The sequence below is a fragment of the Mixophyes fleayi genome, chromosome 1 (genome assembly GCF_038048845.1).
Source record: "Mixophyes fleayi isolate aMixFle1 chromosome 1, aMixFle1.hap1, whole genome shotgun sequence".
Classification (NCBI taxonomy): Eukaryota; Metazoa; Chordata; class Amphibia; order Anura; family Limnodynastidae; genus Mixophyes; species Mixophyes fleayi.
This window is the reverse complement of record NC_134402.1, coordinates 384,903,609-384,926,584: the sequence shown is the minus strand read 5'-3', so window position 1 is coordinate 384,926,584 and position 22,976 is coordinate 384,903,609. Positions and strand designations below refer to the sequence as shown.

The following is a 22,976-nucleotide window of genomic DNA, read 5'->3' as shown; positions in this document are numbered from 1 at the left end:
GAGCTCAGGAACATGTTACCTAATAGTGTATGGGAGGCAGAAGGTACATGTGAAAGAAAAGCATTAACTACATGGTCTTTAACTACATAGCTCTAGAACTGTGGGCAGCCCTAGCAATGCCAATACAGTAATAATTTATCAATTTAATTTATACTCTTGTAATGATGCAAAGACAGAGTTACGTGATGTATTGTGATTTGTTGAATGGCAATCTACTTATTCAGCGCCAGTACTCCCCCTCAGCTACTGACACCAACATGCCTCTCAGACAAATACACATGTGAAAGTTGCTCAATCAATTTATAGGCTCATAGCAGGTACTTGAAACGGTGGGGCTATCCTGAATTGCTGTTTTGAGGCTTCTGGGGTACCTCTTTGGTAAGTTAACTCTCAATTTAAAAACACATATGTATGGCCTAAATATATGGGACTCTCATTGATTAGAGTTAGGACCACCCTACTAGCAAAAGCGCCGTGGGGTGGCGGGTGGCTTAACATACATTTGCAAATGTGTTCAACTAAGCCTTTTGCATTTATATCTACAGTAGAAATGGCAGGTCTTTAGCTGACTATAGCAGTGTGCTTGGGGAATTTTTTGTGTGTTTGTTCCTTTTAGGATAGCCCCATCCTTTCAAGCACCTGCTATGAGCCTATAAATTGATTGAGCAACTTCCACTTCTGTATAAAACTGATTTTATTAAGATCTAGATGAGGTGTTGTATAGTGGTGCAAAGGAATTAAGTGGTGTTGTCCACAGCAGCCACTCAGATATTTGGTTAAATTAGGAAACTGGCATTTAGAATCAAATTGGTTATGTGCTGTCCCACTGTTTACCTTTGCACCAGTTTTTATAAAGTATAGTTGTCTACTCTCCCGGAATGTCCGACATACTCCCGAATTCAGGGTGTTCTCCCAGAATTTCGGGAGAGCAGCCTCCCTCCGGGATCCAAGCCAACAGCCTTATGAAGTGGGTGAGGCCTTGGTGACTTGACTGCGAAGGACATTATTCAAGGGAATAGCGTCATTTTGGCCCCTGCACTTGCCCCTTGTCAGGGTTGTCAGATTTAAAATGAAAAAGACAATTGATACTGTTGGGCAGGTAATGGTTAGCAATATTTATTGACACATATACACATGGACTAGATTTAACATGCAGCACTGTAGGCTTGTGATTTTGGTTGCATTGATATTAGTCTTTTACCACTTTATCACTGTGCATTTTCTTCCTCTCATCAGCAAAGAAAAATATACTCATAAAACGGATAACTTAAATAGTGTGTGTAAACTATTTGGTTTCATTATCTGTGGTGGATAAATAATTAATTAACTGTGGTTGGGATAACCTGACAAACATGATTTAATTGAGATAGGGATGATATCTTCTGAGCTTTGGTAGCATAATCATTTGCAGTAGTTCTGAATGATGATATGTTTATGATGTGCATTATTAATGCTACATAAGGCGGGGTATGAACTAACTGTGGAAATTCTTCCAATTAATTACATGGTGGCATACTAACTGGGAAGAAGTGTGGCAGTGAGATGATCAGTGTAAAGGACTGCGGCTAGTCGATGGGGTTTATAGAATATCTGCACATTTGGCCTACATACACATTATTGTTAATTGCATGTACGCAAGTAAAAAGCATCAAACCAGTTCGTAATTATGTGTGTATTTGATATGTATTTACAAGTGCATTCAGTACAAGTGTGTATTCTCGCACTAGGTACAATCATTTTATTTTCACAATCGTTTACATCAACTTTAATTGCATTAGAAATGCATCATAAAGGCAGTATTTTAACGCCAGTGTTTATGTAGCCTTAGGCCACTGTTGTGTAAATGTGACCTGGGGTAAATGTATCAAGCTGAGAGTTTGCCTGCAGGTTTGAAAAGTGGAGATGTTGCCTATAGCAACCAATCAGATTATAGCTGTCATATTGTAGAATGTACTAAATAAATGATAGCTAGAATCTGATTGGTTTTTCAAACCCGCCGGAAAAATCTCAGCTTGATACATTTACCCCCTGGACGTGTTCTAAATTCAGTTTGTATGTCATACCAGTATGTAGACTATCCGGTCATGTAACTTACATTGATGTAATGGTGTTTGATCTGTACAGACAGGTGGGGTTCTCTCCCTCATAGAATGTACGCTGATTGAAGAACCAGAAATGAACGATGATGACTGTAAGTAACCCCACTACATTACTTTACCTGCTTTAACACAGTACTAATTTCCATAAAAAAATGTTTTTAAATGTACTGGCATACTGAATGAAATGCAAATAGTAGCAGCGCTGCAATTTAAACAAAAATTATTCTGAAACATACTAAAATTTGTTAAGTTGGGGGCTTCTTGCTTATAAAAACAAGGATACACCTTATCTCTTCAGTGCTTTATTCAAGTTGTTTCGTTAATGTTTGTGTCTATCTTACCCTATCTAAGTACTAAAACCGAATTGGCTACTAGTTTAATATAATACATGATTATTACATTTGTAAGGAACAGCGATTGGGAAAATGTTGTGGGGGAGTTGTTATTATTCTTACTTCTCTAAATGTCAGATGTATTTTACTATCTAGAAGAGTGAGGTCCAAGTATGTATATGAACAGAAGCACAGTTATGATAAAACTACAGTATGTGCTCCAGTACTGTTAAAAACAAGTTGAATGTATGAATATATAGAGGTGCATTTGGAAACACAAATTGTGCTGTTGGGGACCGTGCTCCTTCTACTGTCTGACTCTCGGTCTGTAGCTTCTCTTCCTCTCACCATGATGCTCTCACATGCAGCCTTATGTTCACCAGTGTAATCACAGGTCACTGCCTCCTACAAGATCAGCACAATCATCTAATGAAATGATCGGTACTGCTGTTAGCATTCTGTTGATCTGAGTGGCTACAGGTTATTCTATCCCTTTCTACAACATGGGAAATCACAGCCACGCAGGATATGAAGAGTGAATACAATAACATGCAAACCCTAGCTTAAAATACAATAAAATGTTGTCTCTTGAGGTTGTCCAGCAGAGTTCAGGCCACCAAAACACATTGGAAGACCACTTTAGCCCTACAGGCCTTCAGTTGTATAACAATCAATCATCGTATTTGACATTTCAATGTGCAGGCCTGAAAGCTAGGAATGGTTTCACATAACTAGAACTGTTTTATTGAGTTAAATTATTTTTTTCACACTAAATATGTGGACGCATCTTGCATTTCACTTTGCGCAAATGTGCCTGTTTGCCCAGCTCATGCACACACAAGTGGATTCACACTTTCTTGTGAGGGAAAAACTAGTGACATCACTAAGTGCAACTACAAGCTGGGGGCCCTGGTCTGCCTGTGTAGTGGGAGGAGCCACCAGCCTGGTGTGTCCGCACCCCCTTCAGTAGCTATGGGACACCAAGAAGTTGAGGTCCGAAATTCGTCTTGGCAGCCCTGGCTTCAAGTACAGTTCCAGTTTGTCAGCATCTGTGTATTGCATTGGTATTATACAGTATGATCAGAGGTATTTATATGATCATGGTAGATGATAAGAGCAATTGGAGCATGTTTTTAATGTCTAGCACATCCCACTGTGTGGATAAAAAGATCTCATGACTTTGCCGCATGAAGTTTGTTTGGAAGCCCAGCATTGCCGCATGTTGTTTTGTATCCATTACAATATAAATGATGTTAAGGTAGACTGTGACAGGTCCCCCTGTCAGATACTGAATCTTTCTATGCCGCATCATTAGTTGCACAGCATGCAATACTTGTTTTATAGTATCTCTGTCATCTGACTGGAAAACCAAAAGCAAGAAATGAGATTAATTGACAATATGCCTGCCGCTTTTTTAATAGTAATTCTAGTTAAACAAGAAAACTTCTAGTATAATGTTACTTTAATAACTATATACACTAATCAACAGGTATTTGAGTGTTTTCCTGTACTGGCCACATGGGGCAGTGTTCTACTGTTCTCTTGTTGGTAGGGTTTCTGGGACTTGTAGTTTTACTATAACTGGAGGGACATAGGTTGCCTTCCGCTGGCTTAGAGAAATTATATTCTTAGAGCCTTTGTGTGCTTCCTCCTGTGTTGTATTCATACATTACTATGACATATTATTCAGTTTTGTATCACTAAAACATCCTGTACTTGTGATCTTTATTGTTTTATCATAAGTATTATTAAAGAAATATATTAATATTAGCACACTCTATATCTTGCCACATTAGCATGGCATTGGTCTTGGTTGGACCTTTATCACATTAATAAATTACTCCGTGTTGTAGTTCTTCTTAGCGTTTTTGGACATTTTCAAAACTGAAAATGATTCAAACCAATCACTTTTAACTGGATTGTCATGTTCCATAAAGTGGATCATATTGTTATTGTTATATTTTGAAGTAGTAAGGTATTGTGTCCATACCAGTGGAAGAACACCCAAACACCAATCCCACCAAATCTTGTTTATTGTATGAAAGCTGGGGTATTTGTAAGACTTATTACTTTAGAAGGTTTGTACTGTATTATGTGCTATACAGACTATGCAAATGCCTGCACTTGAAATTTTATCATATTTTTTATTATTATCTTTATTATTGGCAACTTGCCAAAAAAATACCTATCGCTGGAGCAGCGAAACTGGTTGGCAGCGGTAAGAATAGTCTTACCTCTTTGTTAGGCCTGTCTTGGTGCCCTAGTCATGCCCATGCATGACTAGGGTTAGAACTAATGCAGTACAAGGGTAAAATGCTGCCTCTACCCATAGTTCATTGGTGTGTGTTTAGATTTGTGTATCTGCTGGTTCTGTGTGGAAATGCAGGTTCTGTACTAGCCGTCGGCATGTGGACTTCTTGTAACCATACACATGCTCAAATTAACATCTAAGTTATATTGTGGTTCCCAGAACGCCAGTGCAAGTACTTCTGCATATTTATATAGCAGAGTGCGATACAGACAATTTATTAAACATTTTATTGTCTTATTTCTACTTTTTCTCTGTGCGTTGTAATTATGATTTTACTCTCTCAAGCAAAGGGGTCTGGATATGTGTTTGGTCACCTGGATTTTAAGATTGTGGTGGAATCCGTAGACGCTACACCTTTCACTGTGGTTCTGTTGGCTCCTTCACGCCAAGAAAAAGCAGCTTGGACCAGTGATATCAGTCAGGTAATGTCATAATCTTTTTAAATCAAGTCATTGAATTGATAAATAATAGACCAAAGTCCTTCAAAACATAATGAGAAGACTGAAATGGATTAAAATATATTAAATATATACTCAGTATTTACCAACACAACAAGTCATATGTAAGCCAAATAATACTGTCCACAAAATGAATGCTGAAAAATACTACAATGGTAATAAAATATGCAGGGAAAATTCAGACCTGTCATTTTAAGTGTTCTTTTACCAGCAATCTAATATTGCAAGATGAATTGGCAAATAATTAGCATTTATTGCATGACTTTTAAGCTGAAGTCCTTAGAAGTCCATTAAATTGAGCACACTCAATGCAGTTCATTTGGTCAGCGCTATAGCTTGTGCAGGCCAAATTGCACAGATCTGCTCAGAAAATACAGGATCAGAGGGGACTCCTATCATCTCTAGGTTGACAATAAACTGCACAAACTGATGAGGGTCATTGTCCTATCTGAATTTATTTGTTCTCAGTGATCAGATTGAAATGTGTTCATTCAGAAAGAACATGGTTGTTGGGGCACACATTATGCAATGTCTGCTTTTTGACAAAATCAGCCACAATGGCTAACAAAATCTGCATGTTCCACAGTATTAGAAAATAGGAATAGGTGCATGACTGTTTATATGACAAGCCAATCAAATAAATGCATATTACTTGCAGGCATGTTGTTAAACATCACAGGTCTGATTTAATAAGGAAAGTAAAGCAAAAAATAATTGCACTTTGGCAAAATCATGTTGCATTGGAAGGAAGGTAAATTTAAAACATGGGGAGAGCTTTAAAGTTGGGGTAGGGCATGACCTAGATCTACTTTAAATTTCAACGTAAAAATAAAGCTATCAAGTATTTGTGTGCTACATGAAAAAACAGCCAGTATTTAATTTATGTGCAAAATAATAAACTAATTTGCACCCCTTGCATTGTAACATGGTTTGTCCAGGAGAGAACTTACTCCTATATTTACCTTGCTCTCCTTAATAAATCAGGCCCCACATGTCAATGTGGGGCCTGATTCATTACTTCTTGTTCATTACTTCTTGTATGTTTCCTTTAAAGAGTAATAAAGGCACTTTTGACATTCATATATATGTAAAACTGTGAATAGCTAAGGAAAATAATAGAACTACAGTAATGAATGTTTGTGCTGTTCTATTGTTTAAAGAAAGCGACAATTGTTGTGGCAGGTGGTGCCTCTCTATCTTGCAGCTGTGTAAAGACAGAGCTGGTAAGAATAGTTAGCAAGCCTCTAAGGTTACAGCATTTTTCAGCACAGGCTGTCGTTTGATGGAAACATACACAGGGTTAGGACCAGTAATGTCACAGCAAGTTAGCTGATATGTAGTGCTTTGCAATTTTAACTTTTTGCTCCTGTATCAGATGTACCGAGGATAGTCTTTTAAAGACGTGGCGCGTGGTTGGTTTCATTTTACAGGGAGAAGGAATTGGCTCAATCTACTAAACTACAATGGAACTTCATTTTATATATATATATATATATATATATATATATATATATACATATATACTAAAATTAGGGGTCTATTTACCAAATAGGAAAAAGCCACAAATCTTTGTGAGCTTTTCCTGCCAATAATCACTATTGCTGGGTCTCTCTGGGGAAGCCTCACAGGCCTGACGAGAGGTAAAAGTATTGCGGGTGAGCTCACTCAGTAATCTTTTCTATATAAATTGGGCAGGAAAAGATTTTGTCGCTGAGATAGAAAACCTTTTTTGAATGGGTTTTGATAACTAGACCCCTTAGGGAGTAAATTTATCAAGCTGTGGGTTTAAAAAAGTTGAGATGTTGTCTATAGCAACCAATCAGATTCTAGCTGTCATTTTGTAGAATATACTAAATCATTGATAACTAGAATCTGGTTGCTATAGGCAACATCTCCTCTTTTTCAAACATGCAGCTTGATAAATGTACCCCTTAGTGTTAATCTTACATTCCACTGCAGCTCTGAGAAAAGTATTATACCCCTGCTACACTGACAGCTAAAGCTCCTCCCAGTTCTCTCAGTCAGTGTCCTGATGGCATCTTATACATAAATAAGCTAAAAATGCAGTTATTTGAATTACTGTGATATTACAGCCATGGACAAAAGTGTTGAGAATGACACAAGTATAGGTTTTCACAAAGTTTGCTGGTTCATTGTTTTTAGACCTTTTTATCAGATGTTGCTATGGTATACTGAAGTAAAATTACAGGCATTTCATAAGTGTCCAAGGCTTTTATTTACAATTACATTAAGTTTATGCAAAGAGTCAATATTTGCAGTGTTCACCCTTCTTTTTGTGCTGGTCAATCTCCTGTATTTCATGCCATTGGGTCTTTATAGCTGCTACAATAGTGCTTTTTTTCTATCCATGAAGTCATATTGATATTAGGTGCTCCTGTGCGTAAACACAATAATTTTATTGTATTATTTTTTTTATATGTAATAAATATGTTGTTTTATAGATTTATCAGCGCTGCCACTTGTTTTTTCCTTTATTCTTGATTTGTATAACAAGTTACAGCACTTGTTTTATGTGAAGAGCTGCAGGTTTATCTCAAACATCTTGAAATCCTGCTATAATAGAATTTATTGAATCTGTCTCTGATTTCTTCTTAACTAGCACCTGCTGGTTTTCTCCCTTCTTTTTGAAGACCTCTGCATTTCGCCCCAGCATGCTATCAATCAACTTATAGGCCACATACTGACTGATGGCCGCACATTCGTGCCTAATCAATGCTTGGAGTTTCTCAGAATTTTTGGGTTTTTGTTTGTCCACCCGTCCCTTGAGGATTGACCACAAGTTCTCAATGGGATTAAGGTCTGGGGAGTTTCCTGGCCATGGACCCAAAATTTCAATGTTTTGATCCCAGAGCCACTTAGTTATCACTTTTGCCTTATGGCAAGGGGCTCCATCATGCTGGAAAAGGCATTGTTCATCACCAAACTGTTCTTGGATGGTTGGGAAAAGTTGCTCTTGGAGGATGTTTTGGTTCCATTCTTTATTCATGACTTTGTCCTTAGGCAAAATTGTAAGTGAGCCCACTCCCTTGACTGAGAAGCAACCTCAAGCATGAATGGTCTCAGGATGCTTTACTGCTGTCCATGACTTTGGAAGCTTATCAAACTGTCCCAATAGTGGCTGGTAATTACACTCAATGACTAGCTTAGGATCCATAGGTATGCGTATGCCTAAGAATGTCATGTAAAGGGGACACCACTGAAAATTATAAAGCGATTTCAAAGAATTCGATGCTTTACTGCTGTCATGACACAGGACTGATGGTACCGTTCACTTTTCTTTCTCCGGACAAGCGTTTTTCCAGATGCCCCAAACAATCTGAAAGGGGATTCATCAGAGAAAATGACTTTACCTCAGTCCTCAGCAGTCCAATCCCTGGACCTTTTTCAGAGTATCAGTCTGTCCCTGATGTTTTTCCTTCTTGACACCAGGCCATCCTCCAAAAGTTTTTGCCTCACTGTGTGCAGATTCTCTCACACCTGCCTGCTGCCATTCCTGAGCAAGCTCTGCACTGGTGGTACCCCGATCCCGCAGCTGAATCAACTTTAGGAGATGATCTTAGACTCCCTGAAGCCTTCTTCATAACTATTGAACCTCTCTGCATGAAGTTCTTGATAATCCGATAAATGGTTTATTTAGGTGCAATCTTACTAGCAGCAATATCCTTGTCTGTGAAGCCCTTTTTGTACAAAGCAATGATGACTGCATGTGTTTCCTTGCAGGTAACCATGGTTAACAGAAGAAGAACAATGATTACAAGCACCACCCACCTTTTAAAGTTTCCAGTCTGTTATTCTAACTCAATTAGCATGACAGAGTGATCTCCAGCCTCGTCAACACTCTCTCCTGTGTTAACGAAAGATTCACTGACCATCAGCTGGTCTTTTTGTGGCAGGGCTGAAATGTAGTTGAAATGTTGTTTTTAGGATAAAGTTTATTGTCATGGCAAAGAGGAACTTTGAAATTAATTGCAATTCATCTGATCACTCTTCATGACCTTCTTGAGTATATGCAAATTGCCATCATAAAAACAGAGGCAGCAGACTTTGTGAAAAAAATAATATTTGTGTCATTCTCAAAACTTTTGGCCGTGACTGTACTTGCCCTGACTATGTGTATACTATAATCTACTGATCCACACACATTTCTGCACAGCAAGTAGGCAAAGCTGTGATTCAACTCCCTCCTAACATGGCAGCCTGCAGAAAAGGAGCGAAATATAGCATTGTGGACTTATATAGTTAAACTCTCCAATTATTTTATGTATATTATCCAGCTCAATAGTGCACATCCTGTTATATATAATTACATTCAGGAACTTTACTTCATACTTGCCCACTCTCCGAGAATCCCGAATTCCAAGTCATTCTCCCGAATCCTGCCCACTTCCTGGTAGTACATTTATTACGCCTCCATGGCGCTTTTCATAGTGAATTGCATAAGTGGATGGTGGGGATGAATAGGACCAAAAAGGCGCGATTCGCAGCGCCCTGCCCCCCTCCTCTGCACCACCCTTCCGGATATCTGCCGAAGTGGTAACAGAAAAGTCGGCAAGTACGTTTTACTTCCTCTTTAGTAACTTTTCAGATCACAGATAATATAAATTAGTGATGAACCCCATACCTATATGCATCCAAGTATGCAGGGATTCTTAAAACATATTCAGGATCTACAATTCACATCAGTCTTGCCCTACAATAGCTGGTCCTATTAAATAAGTATTGTAACTGAGTAACCGAGAAAGCTTCACTTTCCAGCTGCAAGGTTTTTTTCTTCTATCATCGAAGGCAGTATTTTTAGCTAGCTGGATAGTCATACTCCTACCTCGCAAACATTGGTGACATGAGATAGAAGAAAAGTATATTACAGATAGGGAGGACTGTAAGAGAGCAGAAGAAAATTGCAAGCTACATAAAAGGATAAGAGAAAACAGCTGTGGGGGCCAGTTAAAGTTTATGGTTAAAATAAATGATCTTGTTTGAGAAAGTTGGGTAATATGTTCCTTAAATGCAGATTGACAGGGAAGTTGGTTAAGAAGTTCTTCACATAACGACTGATAGCACATTGCAAAGTTAGCGTTACATTTTAAGCCATTGGGCTAACCATTTCATTTGTATACATTTATTTTTGACAGTGTATTGAGAATATAAGGTGCAATGGCTTGATGAGCAATGTTTTTGAGGAGAACTCTAAAGTTAAAGTTCCACACATGATCAGGTAAGAAGCTAACCCCAGCTAACCTCTATATCATTTGTCCAGGTGTGGGTAAAATGTTGTAAAAAGCTAGGTACCAGTAGCAAATGTATTAGTGCCTGTGCTACCAATCTTTTGTGATATGGTGAAACAGAGAGATTAGTAGTAGTGGGGCAGCTCTAGAGAAGCCCAGCAGATATATGAGAGGAGATCTTGTGCACTAGGTATTACAGGGGAAGAATACCCCTAGCTCAATCGCATCTTTTATCACTAACTGCTAGGATCCTCAGCAGCAGCAAGGTATACTTGGCTGAAGGCGTCATGTGACACCCTGAAGAGGGCGTCATGTGACACCCTGAAGAGGGCGTCATGTGACTCCCTGAAGAGGGCGTCATGTGACTCCCTGAAGAGGGCGTCATGTAACTCCCTGAAGAGGGCGTCATGTGCAGAGGCCCTGGTACTGCTGATGTGTGTGTGTGTGTGTGTGTGTATATATATATATATATATATATATATATATATATATTACACATATTATTAAACTGACATTCTGTTCTGTAATATTGTTTTTGAAACCTTTTGTTGAGGCACACCATCATATTGTGTAGTGTATGATAGCGTCCGACGCATTGTGAGTGGCAGGTAATAATAAGAAATACAAAATGTTGAGTTACATAAAACTATTCTAGCAAAACAATTACAAATATGTTTATATTTAAGATATGCAGTGCTGCTCTGTTGGTGAAGTTGTAGTATAGTTTACAGTACATTGGCTGGTAGCAATATGTGCTGCTGTCTGTCTAAATATAACAATAACACATTTGTAGAGTTATGCGCTCATGATATTTAGCATGGTAGTGCCTATTTTGGAAAAGATTACCATGCCAGCTTCCGATCAACAAAAACGGACTTTGAAGCACTGTTACTTTGTCCGTATATTACCTATTTATCTCTGTCAGATGGATAACAATGTCCACATTTAGATGCTTTTTACATTTTTTGTTTTTAGTTTTTATTATATTGCAAACCAGATCACCTTTCAATTTTGTTGTATTGTTCTTCCAAAATGCTGAGGTTACAAATAAGATGTTGCAAGGAACTGTTAAACCACATTAGGTAAAAGAACTATAATTCTAGTTTAATTCAGTGTAATCTATATGATCCCTTTGGACTTCTATACCCACTGGTACATTTGAGCCTATGTTAAGCAAAACGTAAAGTGGCATTTTTTATTTTAGAGAGGTGAAATGTGACAGACTCCAATTATCACAGAAGTATTTTACATTATTATTGATGTGTTTGAAATGTAAAGTAATGTGACAGACTAAACATAGAGATGTCAGCGGGAACAAAGGCAATGCTTCAGCCATTGTTACAATGAAAATAATTGTGAGCAGACATCTGGCTGGTGGCAGTTACTAGCATGTTCTCAGATGTCTGGGTACAGTGTGTTTTAAGAAAAATAAAGACTATCAGTTCATTGTACGTTTTCATTAAAGGGATTAATAAATATGCAGCTGTTTAAAAAATATTTGTAGTTTCATTGCATTTATATGTAAAAAAAATAGCTTTGTTTTTGCATGTTGTATGCTTTATGTACCGTTCTTTGTGTGCATCCTGTGTTCTTCACAGACCTACACAACAATGTATAGGTAGGATCACAGTCATTTATCAGCTGTCTTTCTATAAGATAAAGGTATGTTATAATTTAACAGTGTGAAGCTAGTAACTAATGATGCTTTTCTACTTCTGTGTGTTTAGCTCAGCATGTACACACTATGTGTCTGATTTAGAGTCAGCCTTAAGTCCAACTGTAGGTCGTAAGCTTTGTTTCACTACTCATGATCAGCAAATTGCATCCAGATTTAAAGGTAGATATAACTTGCTTTTGCAGCTGCCTACACCTGGAAAGGTGGATCAGGGTGTGCGCAACTGCAGGTTCTGTACAGTAGGAGCGTACGCACGGTGTGTACCATCGGCACGTAGCTTTACTTATATTACAAAGCATTTTTTTTAATGCATGCCTCCCTGCTAAACTAAGTAGCCTGGGCTGGTTACTCCTAAAGCGTGGCGACATTGAGCGTGGCATCCTCTCACAAAGCAGCACTAGGCTATGCCAGGCTTGACTGATCACACTAGAACAGACAACCCAGCTCAATCAGCATAGGGCAGAATTCCTTGGGGCAGATGGGCCTGCAAGAGGCACTTCTTTCACCAGCTTACCCCCTTTGGGGAACATTAGCCCATTGCTGAATATCACTGGGTTATTGCTCATACCCCTTGAGTGGCAGGTGTTATGGTAATAGTGTATAGTCCAAAAAATATTAAGTACTGTTGTAGTACCACAAGACCCAGAAATCCCTGGCACCAACTAGAACATGTAGTTCACAAAAGTAAATAATATTAGAAAAATAAAATATATAACACAGGCACAGATTGTTTTAGTATTTTAATAATCACTCCCTAAGTCCCTCTTGTGCATCAGAGGGGACTGCTCAGTTCCACTAAGGGCAGGACTGGGAGGTTTGCTGAGGCAGAGTAGCCATTTAAAATAAACTTTGGTAAAACAGACCAGCCTGCCGATGCTCTCAGACGCACAAGTAGTGCCAGAATTGCCAGTCTAGTCCAGCACACTGATAGACACACATACATAGCCATGCAGGGCGAGATAAGTGAAAAAAAAATTTTTTTATTAGTGGTACTGTGTGGTGACTTGTATTCATTACAGTACCTTTCACTTTACAGGATCTGAGTACATGTATAATTATATTTTTCTACTGCAGTGAATTTAAAAGTATCATTTATTATCTTTTCCTTAAAAAAATATTCAGGGATTTGACCGACTGAGGCAGGCGTTTTATGTTATTAATATTTTAGATCTGATGCCAGGTTGCATAGAGATGATGTCGATATTTGCTTCAGCAAAACCCTGAACTCCTGCAAGGTACCTCAGATCCGCTATGCAAGCGTGGAACGTCTCTTGGAGCGGCTGACTGACTTACGCTTCCTCAGCATTGATTTTCTCAACACCTTCCTGCATACTTATAGGATATTTACCACAGCTTTTGTAGTGCTGGATAAATTGGCTGATATTTACAAGAGACCTTTTACATCAATCCCAGTCAGGTAATGTTTAGTCTTTTATTACACAGTATGACTAATTTTTATATTTTTTCAATTATTTACTTTATTTACTTCAGTACTGGTAGAAATATTTGTATGCATTGTTAAGAAGCTGTGTCCTGTGTCAGAGTGGGATAAGGTACAGCAGTAAATACAAATACAATGACACATTACATGATGAAAAGATAATATATTTTATGTAGCACACACGTTATCTTACTTCATTGGTGCATAACCGCTGGCCGCAAGTGGCACACAAGGCCAATTTTTTTGCTACCTGCAAGAAACAGGATATAGACATGGAGAGCAGCATCTCGGGTCCCCCTGTACATGTTCCGCATTGTACCGGATCACACTGTGGCTGGGTGGGGGGCGTTACCCGGTAACCCACCCCAGTAGCGAGACTCTGCCATTTGTCAGTGAGGTCAGTTTGGCAGTGAATCAGAATAAATAGTTTCACTCTGATTCACTGCCAGACTGTCCCTGTACTATGGAGGAGCTGAGCCTTGCAAGAGAGACTAAGTTGATGCTTGGGAGTGGGAGGAAGGTATGAAATATGTATGTAACGTGTTGCTACAGGGGGATCTGTTTCTAAAGGGGAGGGGGGGGGATAACATAGTAACATAATTGATGAGGTGGAAAAAAAGACACCAGTCCATCAAGTTCAACCTATTTTGGATCTCCTGCGATCCTGCACTTATATTTTAAATTGATCCAGAGTAAGCAACCACCAATCTGTTTCAATTGTGAAAATCCCCCCAGACTCAATATTGCAGTCCTATTTTTACCCTATATCCACAACTATCCTTCATTTTAATTAACGGTCGTATCCCTGGATACACTTTTCCGCTAAAAATTTGTCTAACCCTTTCTTAAACATATCTATTGAATCTGCCATCACAACCTTCCCTGGCAATGAATTCCATATCTTGACTGCCCTTACTGTAAAGAACCCCTTCCTTTGCTGGTTGTGAAATGTCCTCTTCTCTAACCTTAGGGGGTGACCGCGTGTCCTGTGTATGGTCCTTGGGGTAAAAAGTTCCCATGAAAGTTCTCTGTATTGACCCTTAATGTATTTGTACATAGTAATTATAGGGAGTTACAGGGAGATGTATTGCTACAGAGAGAGAAATGCGTTAATAAAGGGTGAAGGTTGTGTTACTGTATTGTGGGGGGATGTGTTGTTACGGGGGGAGCGAGTCTGTGTTATTACAAAGGTGAGGGGGTGGAATGAGTTACTACAGGAGTGAGGGAGGTCATATGTGTTACAGGAGTGCACAAAACATTTTGTGCACTCCTATCCTACTCTGTAGACTTAATGATTTAGTAGTAACAGGGGGCAATAAATTTGCGTGTAACATGTTCTCACTGTATTAAAGCTTAATGCCACGAAAAACTAAAAGTTTAGTTTTGGATGGAAACGTGTAATATTTTAAACATGAAAATGTCACTTGCGTGCACTCTCCTCCCAACCACTGGGTTCTGCAATGCTCCTAAGTGATCTCCTGCTTTATTTGAAGCTTCTAGCAATGTGAAGCAAAGCCCACCACAGCAGGAAAGGATATCCCACTTGGGAACTTTACCTGTGTTGTTGGACCTGCTGGATTGCAAGAATGCAGGGAAACAAGACTCTCTCTCCTGCTGCCATCCAAAACTTAATTGTTAGTGTTAGGTTGAAACATCCTTTAAATATACCATATGAGCCTACATAGATATGAGACCCACTAAGATGATTCTCTGGTACCTTTAGTAGACAGTTCAAGTCTATCTGTGTCCACTTCTAACTTTTATATATTATTGTTTGTTAAAGAAAAAAAAAGTAGTAAAATCTCTAGGACATTTAAGATATATTGACAAATATTTTTCCTTTGTTGATCTGTAGATCTCTAGAACTTTTTTTTGCTTCAAGCCAAAGCCTGAGTGATGGGAAATCACCGCATCTATGCCGCAAGTTTTCCTCTCCACCCCCGTTGTCTCTCTCCAGGACATCGTCACCTGTTAGGGCTAGAAAACTGTCTCTGAACTCCCCATTAAACTCAAGGATTGGAGCTTTGGACTTGTCCACATCATCCAGTGCAAGCAGCCCAACGTCTATATTCAGCCCGGCGACCTCGCCACCTCCCACCACCAGTAAAGTACCTCTGGATCTCAGCAAAGGGCTCTCTTCACCAGAGCAAAGTCCAGGAGCCATTGATGAGAATTCAGAAAATCCGCGCATTGATCTGTGTAACAAGCTTCGAAGGAGCATTCGCAGAGGTAATGTTGAAGTGACGCCATCACTTGCACATATAACTAACAAACAAAAAGCGAGTGCACAATAATTAATTATAAAGAAGGTATTGCATTCGGAAGTGTGCTTTGTTGCCTGAATATGGACTATAAATGAGGAATGTGCACTGTAAGGTGTCCACACAGTGAGAACACTGGAGCATTTGCTGTATTTTGTGGATATTATCCTCATTGGGTGGTAGATGTGGGTTCTGAACAATACAGCCAGATCTGCCAGATGGTGTAATATGTATGGAGCCTTTCAGTTGAATAGGAACCAATGAAATCAGCACAAAGTTCATGAAAAATCAGCTGATCAATTCCTTAGGAAACCGAGACATCACTGAGATATAAATACAACATTTAAAGGTGCTGTTTCTAGTCTCTGTATCACTAGTTGGGTGGGGTACCTTTTTACGATGACCGGATCGCCGATACCAGATACCCCGACAGGAATACACCAAAGGTGTATTCCCCGGCGCACTGGTAATACTGACAGCTGAAAACAGTGACCGTAAACCCTGCCGACGAATGAAGAAGCCGGCAGGTAACAATGACGTAACTTTCACGCTGCACTTTATGTTTGCTGTTGTTTACCTGCTATTTTACGGAGGCGCCACCTGTACAATGTATTAGGCTTTCTAATGAACATTGTACAGGCAGCGGGTCCTTAAAATAGCAGCTTTAGAACAGCAAACATAATGTGCAGCTTAAAAGTGATGTCATAGTTACCTGCCAGCTTCTTCATTCGTCGGCAGGGTTTACGGTCACTGTTTTCAGCTGTCAGTATTACCAGTGTGCCGGGGAATACACCTTTGGTGTATTCCTGTCAGGGTATCTGGTATCGGCGATCCGGTCATCGTATAAATGATTACCACCGCACTAGTTAGGACCATTAAAAAACCAATGATTCTACAAAATGTCTCAGTGATGTTTCTGATTGTTAGGGAATTGAAAGACTGCGTTCTCATCATCACTAGTTCAGTGCACAGAATGGGGACAATCCACTGTTTGCAGGTAGCAAGTTCTAGTTGAATTGACATAACATCTATAAATGTTATTTCTGACAAGCCATGTTTGATCAAATATTTCCAATATTTATATCACCTAAAGTGATCAGATATTAGTGATTACAATAAAAAGACCATAAGGACATAGTTGTGTCTCAGTTGTTAAATGAATTCCTTGAAACAATCTCTCTGCACTAAACTCCTCATTATATATCAACAATTATAAATATAATACAATTATGTGGTATTTGTAAATACTCTACAAGAAATGCAATAAGAACAAATGCTGAGATCTTAAGTGAAGGGCATTTTCCAGGACCAAAACATCCAGGGGCAAATCTTTAACTTGTACAGATCCTGCAAAGTAAAGAGAGTTGTCATCCACTCCATATAGTGATGCCAGTCATATACTCATCTGAAGCATGCTTCAGTGCCAGCCATATACTACACAGTGGTACCACCCAGTGTCAGCCAAACACTGCACAGTGGTACCACCCAGTGCCAGCCATATCCTACACAGTGGTACCACCCAGTGCAGGCCATACACTGCACAAATGCACCCACTTTGTGCCAGTTATACAGGGCACAGAGGTATTCTTTCTCCCATAGCCATGCCATTTACCTTGGTCCCGGCGCCAGTGCCTTTACATTTTCTCAGCACTTCCATGGCACATATATGTTGTCAGGAAGTTCTAGGGTGAAAACACTACATGTGCAGCTCTGAAACTAATGTGCTCATACTATTGAATAGCTTTGGCCTCCAGACAGTATATGGGATTTGTGGAGGCGTTGGGTGGACCAGGGTTATTCAGAACTATACCCACCTGCGACAAGCAGTGTCAGAGGAGATGACTTCCGATACTTCCGTTGTCACAGAGAAGCAGATGGGGTCGTAATACACTGACAGATTTCCTAACCCTACTCTACATTTTTCCATATAATAAAAGAAATATACAATTGTCTTGTTCTCTCAATGTCCTGGGCTTTAATACAAAATAAGTGACGTTAGATTGAAACATTAATAGTGAATAAAACTGTGTTGCTGATTCATTGCTAATGTTAATATTGCTATGGTTACAGCTGCTGTTTTAGAATCAGTGTCACTAGATAGGACTATTCCTGAAAGCAATGTGTCTACGGACCCAGCAGAAAGCTCTCCCTGTCGATCGCCTTCAACTCCTCGTCATCTGAGATATCGCCAAGCAGGAGGTAATAAGAATGAGCCTGAATGGCCATGTCTTGGTAAAGCAGATTTTAATTTATTCTTGACATGTTGCTGCTGTCAAATTGTCTGGGTTGAATGTAAAGATTGAGAGCCTGTCGATTGGCACGTCCGTGATGTCATTCACCTCTAACTGTGACACGCTGCAATTGTAATACAATGGAGTGGATGGGGCATGATCTGGTCAGAGTCCACCTGTAGAAATGTGCTCCAGCGTTTGAGGGAGAACTCTGCCTAAAGGGTAATGCACCCAGTTGCTATTTTACTTATGACTTGGATGGAAAAAAGCTTCTCCAAGGTTTCCAACAGTTGAAATTGTCATATCACTACTCCTGCTGCATTGGCAGTGGAGCCCCGGCTTGCTAATGACATATCATATTTCACTGTATTATATGCCCTCTTTTTAAATTTCCTCTGGGCATGATGCTAAAAACAGCCAATGGGCCAGATCACTCTTTGGGTGAAATTTTCCTTAAAAGACTGGTTCCAGCAAGTTTACAAACAAAAGACCAGGTTTTTATTAAGTATATTTAAGCACAACACTCGAAGCTTTCATTAAATAAAAGGGGGAAAAAAAGTACACCAAACCTAAAAAGAATAAGCCATATATATGAGGTACAAATAACGTTCACAATTATCTGAAAAGTATGCTAGAGTCTATAGCAACTTAATATATTTTAGATAAAACTGTGATGAGTAGGTTTTTTGTCTGACACCCTGGGCCTTATCCATCTTCGTACGTATGTCCACATGTGTGCCGTATCTTGCCCTGTGCGTGCTCAGAAGCTGACCCTACACCAATGAACGCAATTCACGTCTTAACGCAAAGGAAACTTATGACTGCCTATGACTTGGCGGGCGGAACGAGGAAGGGAACAGGTGGATGAACGTAGGCAATGTACACTAAGGGCCAATGCAGATGTGGCAGATTCTGGGTTTCTCTAAAGTAGGTGTTTTCTACCTATATAATTTGCACCAGTTACAGGTCAGGTGTGTTGACTGATAGTGATAACTGTCACGGCATAGTCTTTGAATTAAAGACTACATGTATGCATACCGCTAGATAGCATAGAACATGTGTATGTAAGGAATATAGACTTTAAAAAAATGCATTGTATGTACAATACACATTAAGAACATCATGATTTATGTATTTATTGTTTAAAAAATAAATACATTTTTTTTACAAATATTTTCTATTAAGGAGTTTAAGAGTTGTTCATTTGTTTTATAAACTATTTTTTTTGAATGTGCTCTTATAATACTTTATATTGCACATATGCATGTGCATATCCTGCAGTCTGTTCTCTGTCTGTCTACATTTGGCAAGTAACGTATAGACAGAGCGTACTTATACCCAGACTCAAATGAAAAGATGTAGGATTGGGCTTCTCTCAATTTGAAATGCCGTATATAAGATAACAATAGCTTGCATAACGTATAATAACATAATGTTAATATAAAATGAAACATTTTGGGCCTGATGCAGAGTTGAATGCAAATTCAGATACAAAAATGCACACGCAAAATTAGCGTATTTAAGCCTATATGCTGAGTCGCACGTATCTCAAGGTCATCCAGCTCTGCACCTTAGTATAAGTACTAGTTTTATTGCAGGCGTACTTTCACCCACATACACAGAACCTGGTAGAAAGTGCAATAAAACTTTGTAAACATTTGTTTTCATAGTGAAGCATGCATTTGCTATTAGGCTTAATATAAATCTGCAGATAGAAATTACTGTCTTGCATACACATGACACTAGCAATTTTTTTTGTTTCAAATACACACACAGCAATGAAGAAAGCAGCCAGCAGCTTTGGGGCTAGATGTACTAAACTGCGGGTTGAAGAAGTGGAGATGTTGCCTATAGCAACAAATCAGATTCTAGCTTTCATTTTGTAGAATGTACTAAATATATGATAGCTAGAATATGATTGGTTGCTATAGGCAACATCTCCACTTGTTCAAACCGCCATTTAGTAAATATATCCCTTAGTGTTGATTCAGTCCATCAGAAGCAGCTACCTGTGCTGGCCATAATCATCAGCTTGTATTTGCACCAGCCCTATGCTGCTGCAAATAATACGGCTTTAAAAGGCACAACGTCATCTTCGTTCAGGACTGCATCAGCTCGCGATTCCACAAACACGCTTTTACTGTACTCTGACTATGTTAGAACATCCCTTCCCTTCCCAGTCATGCCTCTTCGAGCATAAACAAGAGCAAGTATGGATACATGCAACTCTGCGTAGGCCTGATTAATTAAGGAACGTAAATGCCAGTACATGCCATATTTTGAGTTAAATTGTACTGCTCATGCTCTGAAACTAACTATTTGCCAGTGAACACAAAAACATCCAATTCATATTCGAACGCACTTTTCCGACAGGCTACAACTTCATGGGTGGAAGGGGAATGGGTGTATACACGTAGTCATATTACAGTAAGGGTGCGCCAAGCTCGAGCACACACAGACCGGATCCAGCTCTGGGCATCCCTCTAGTACCTCTATCTCAGGTATCACTTACACCAGCTACAGGCCAGCTGTAAGTGCAGAGTGACCGTGATGCTGGTCACGTATACATGCCAGAACATGTGCTTACAATCAAGAGCAACTGTAGACGTGCATTTTATGTACAGTAAACATTACTAACATCCTGATAAATGTATTTCATGGGAAAATATGAAAGTAGACTTTTTTTTTTCATGTTTTTTTATTAATTGCAATATTATTAACAGATGACAATAATGGAAAACTTTTTTTCTTTTTTCTGTACGTTCTGCTGGGAGTTTATATTCCATATATGTATTGTACGTAGCCAGCAGTGTGTTGTGTGTGTCTCAATATGGCAAGTGCTATATAACCCGTATTCAACAAGAGACCTTTCTTCAGATCCGCTTCTAGTTGAAAACGGAAGTGCGTGTGCCTGATTTACGTGCATTTTTTTTTTTTTCTAAATGTTTTGTCAAAGTACATATACGTTTTTGTAGATATATAAACAATACTAATAACATTCACAATTATGAGTCAACATATATTTTAAGATAGGTGATCATTTAAATTAATTATTAATATTGTTATTATTATTATTATTATTATTATTATTAATGTTACTTTATCTTTAAAACTTTTTAATTAGTTTTCCAGAGTCCATTATATTCTGTCTTTTATGCTACTAACAGAGGGATTTCGGGTGCCATTGCTGTTTCCTTTGCAATGGGTTGTTAATTTCCTATTTTTTTTTATTTTTTTTTTTTTTTTTTGAAAAGATATTTTATTGAGTTTTTCCAAACAGACAAAAAGGGAAACAGGCAATACAGGTGACAGATAGCTGCAACAAAGTTTCCACGAAATATAAACAGTATATTATTAATGATATGAAGAAGCAAAAGTAGATTTAGAGAGGAGAGAAGGGAGGGGAAAGAGAGAAGAAAGAATAGGGGTGAGAGGGACGGGGGGAATCACTAGCCAAAGCAAGGAAAAGTGAAATGAGGAGAAGGTGGAGAACCATGACACGGTTTAGGAATGATAGTAGGGGCTTGAGGGCCTTAAAATGCGAGAGGGGAGGAGGCTCCGTAATACTCAGTCCAAGGACTCCAGACCTTGTTAAATTGAACGGGGGTGTGGCGGAGAATGCTAGTCATATACTCCATATGGTAGACCTGCCATGTGCGGTTAATAACCGATGGCAGAGAGGGAGGGCTCGGATTTTTCCAAAATAGAGCAATTTGGCATCTAGCAGCACTGAGTATATGTGTGATGAGTTTCTGAGTTGGTTTTGATATCTTGGGAATAGAGCGCGGAAGTAAGGAATACGACAGAGATGGCGGAAGGGAGATCTGAGTGATATCAAAAATTAACCGATGGACCGACTTCCAGAAAGGAAGTAGTTTTGGACAGTGCCACCATATGTGAGACAGGGTACCTTCCCGACCGCATTGGCGCCAGCATAGCGATGAGGAGTCTGGGTATATCATATGAAGACGGTGAGGGACCAGATACCAGCGGTAAAAGATCTTGCGACTGTTTTCGCTGATCTTGATGCAAATAGAGGTCTTAGAGAGATTCAGGCGAATCTTAACCCATTCTCCGGGAGAGAGTGACTCCCCCATGTCCTCCTCCCACTTGAGCTCATGAGAATCTTTAGGGGGGCAATTATATTTTACCATGAGGCGGTAGAATGTGGAAATCAGGCCCTGAGAAGAGGAGCGAAGGCTGCAGAAAGAGACCAAGGGAGAAGTTAGATGTATATCCGCGACTGTACACCGGATAGAGTTATAGAAATGCCGAAGTTGTAGGTATTGAAAGAAGCAGGACGAAGGGATACGAAATCGCGTTTGAATATCGGTGAAAGATGGAAAGATTGGCAATGGCCTGATGTCGGAGAGGAAGTTGATGCCACAACGCGTCCAGTGAGAAAATTGAATAGGGCGGAGTCCAGGGGGAAAGGCGGGGTTGTTCCAGAGAGGCGTCATGCGCCATGAGTTGGGAGCTAAATTATATGAGGAGACTGTGTGGGTCCAAGAGGTCAGTGAGAATGCTAATGGAGGGGGGAGACGTGAGGAAGGAGGCCGATGTTGGGGTTTAAGCCAAAGAAGCGAGGAGGGCGAGATAGTGTCTGAGAGAGCGGATTCAATGTCGACCCAAACTCGCTGTCCTGGAGGAGAGTGAAGAAGAACACACTGGGTGAGGTGAGTAGCGCGATAATATTTGAGAAAGTGAGGAACGCCCAGGCCCCCATCTTGAATAGATTTGTGGAGAATCTGCATGCGAATTCTAGGCTTCCTAGCAGACCAAATAAATTTGGTGGCCATTTGTTGAAGGAGCTTAAAGGAGTTAGCAGGGATTTTGAGGGGTAAGGTCTGAAACAGGTATAGAAGTCGAGGGAGGATGTTCATTTTAAGGGAATTTATTCTGCCAGTCCAGGAGATAATGAG

General features: G+C 39.4%; 1 protein-coding gene across 1 annotated transcript in view; it reads left to right on the top strand.

Annotated features, from left to right (window-relative positions):
- The window catches only part of RASGRF2 (Ras protein specific guanine nucleotide releasing factor 2), a 220,697-nt gene that overhangs the window by 143,698 nt on the left and 54,023 nt on the right, over positions 1–22,976 (top strand). Inside the window, exons 11-16 of the mRNA XM_075180063.1 lie at positions 2,125–2,191; positions 5,028–5,164; positions 10,354–10,436; positions 13,290–13,538; positions 15,418–15,791; positions 17,894–18,022. Coding sequence (XP_075036164.1) covers positions 2,125–2,191; positions 5,028–5,164; positions 10,354–10,436; positions 13,290–13,538; positions 15,418–15,791; positions 17,894–18,022 — 1,039 coding nt within the window. The remainder of the gene's footprint in view (positions 1–2,124; positions 2,192–5,027; positions 5,165–10,353; positions 10,437–13,289; positions 13,539–15,417; positions 15,792–17,893; positions 18,023–22,976) is intronic.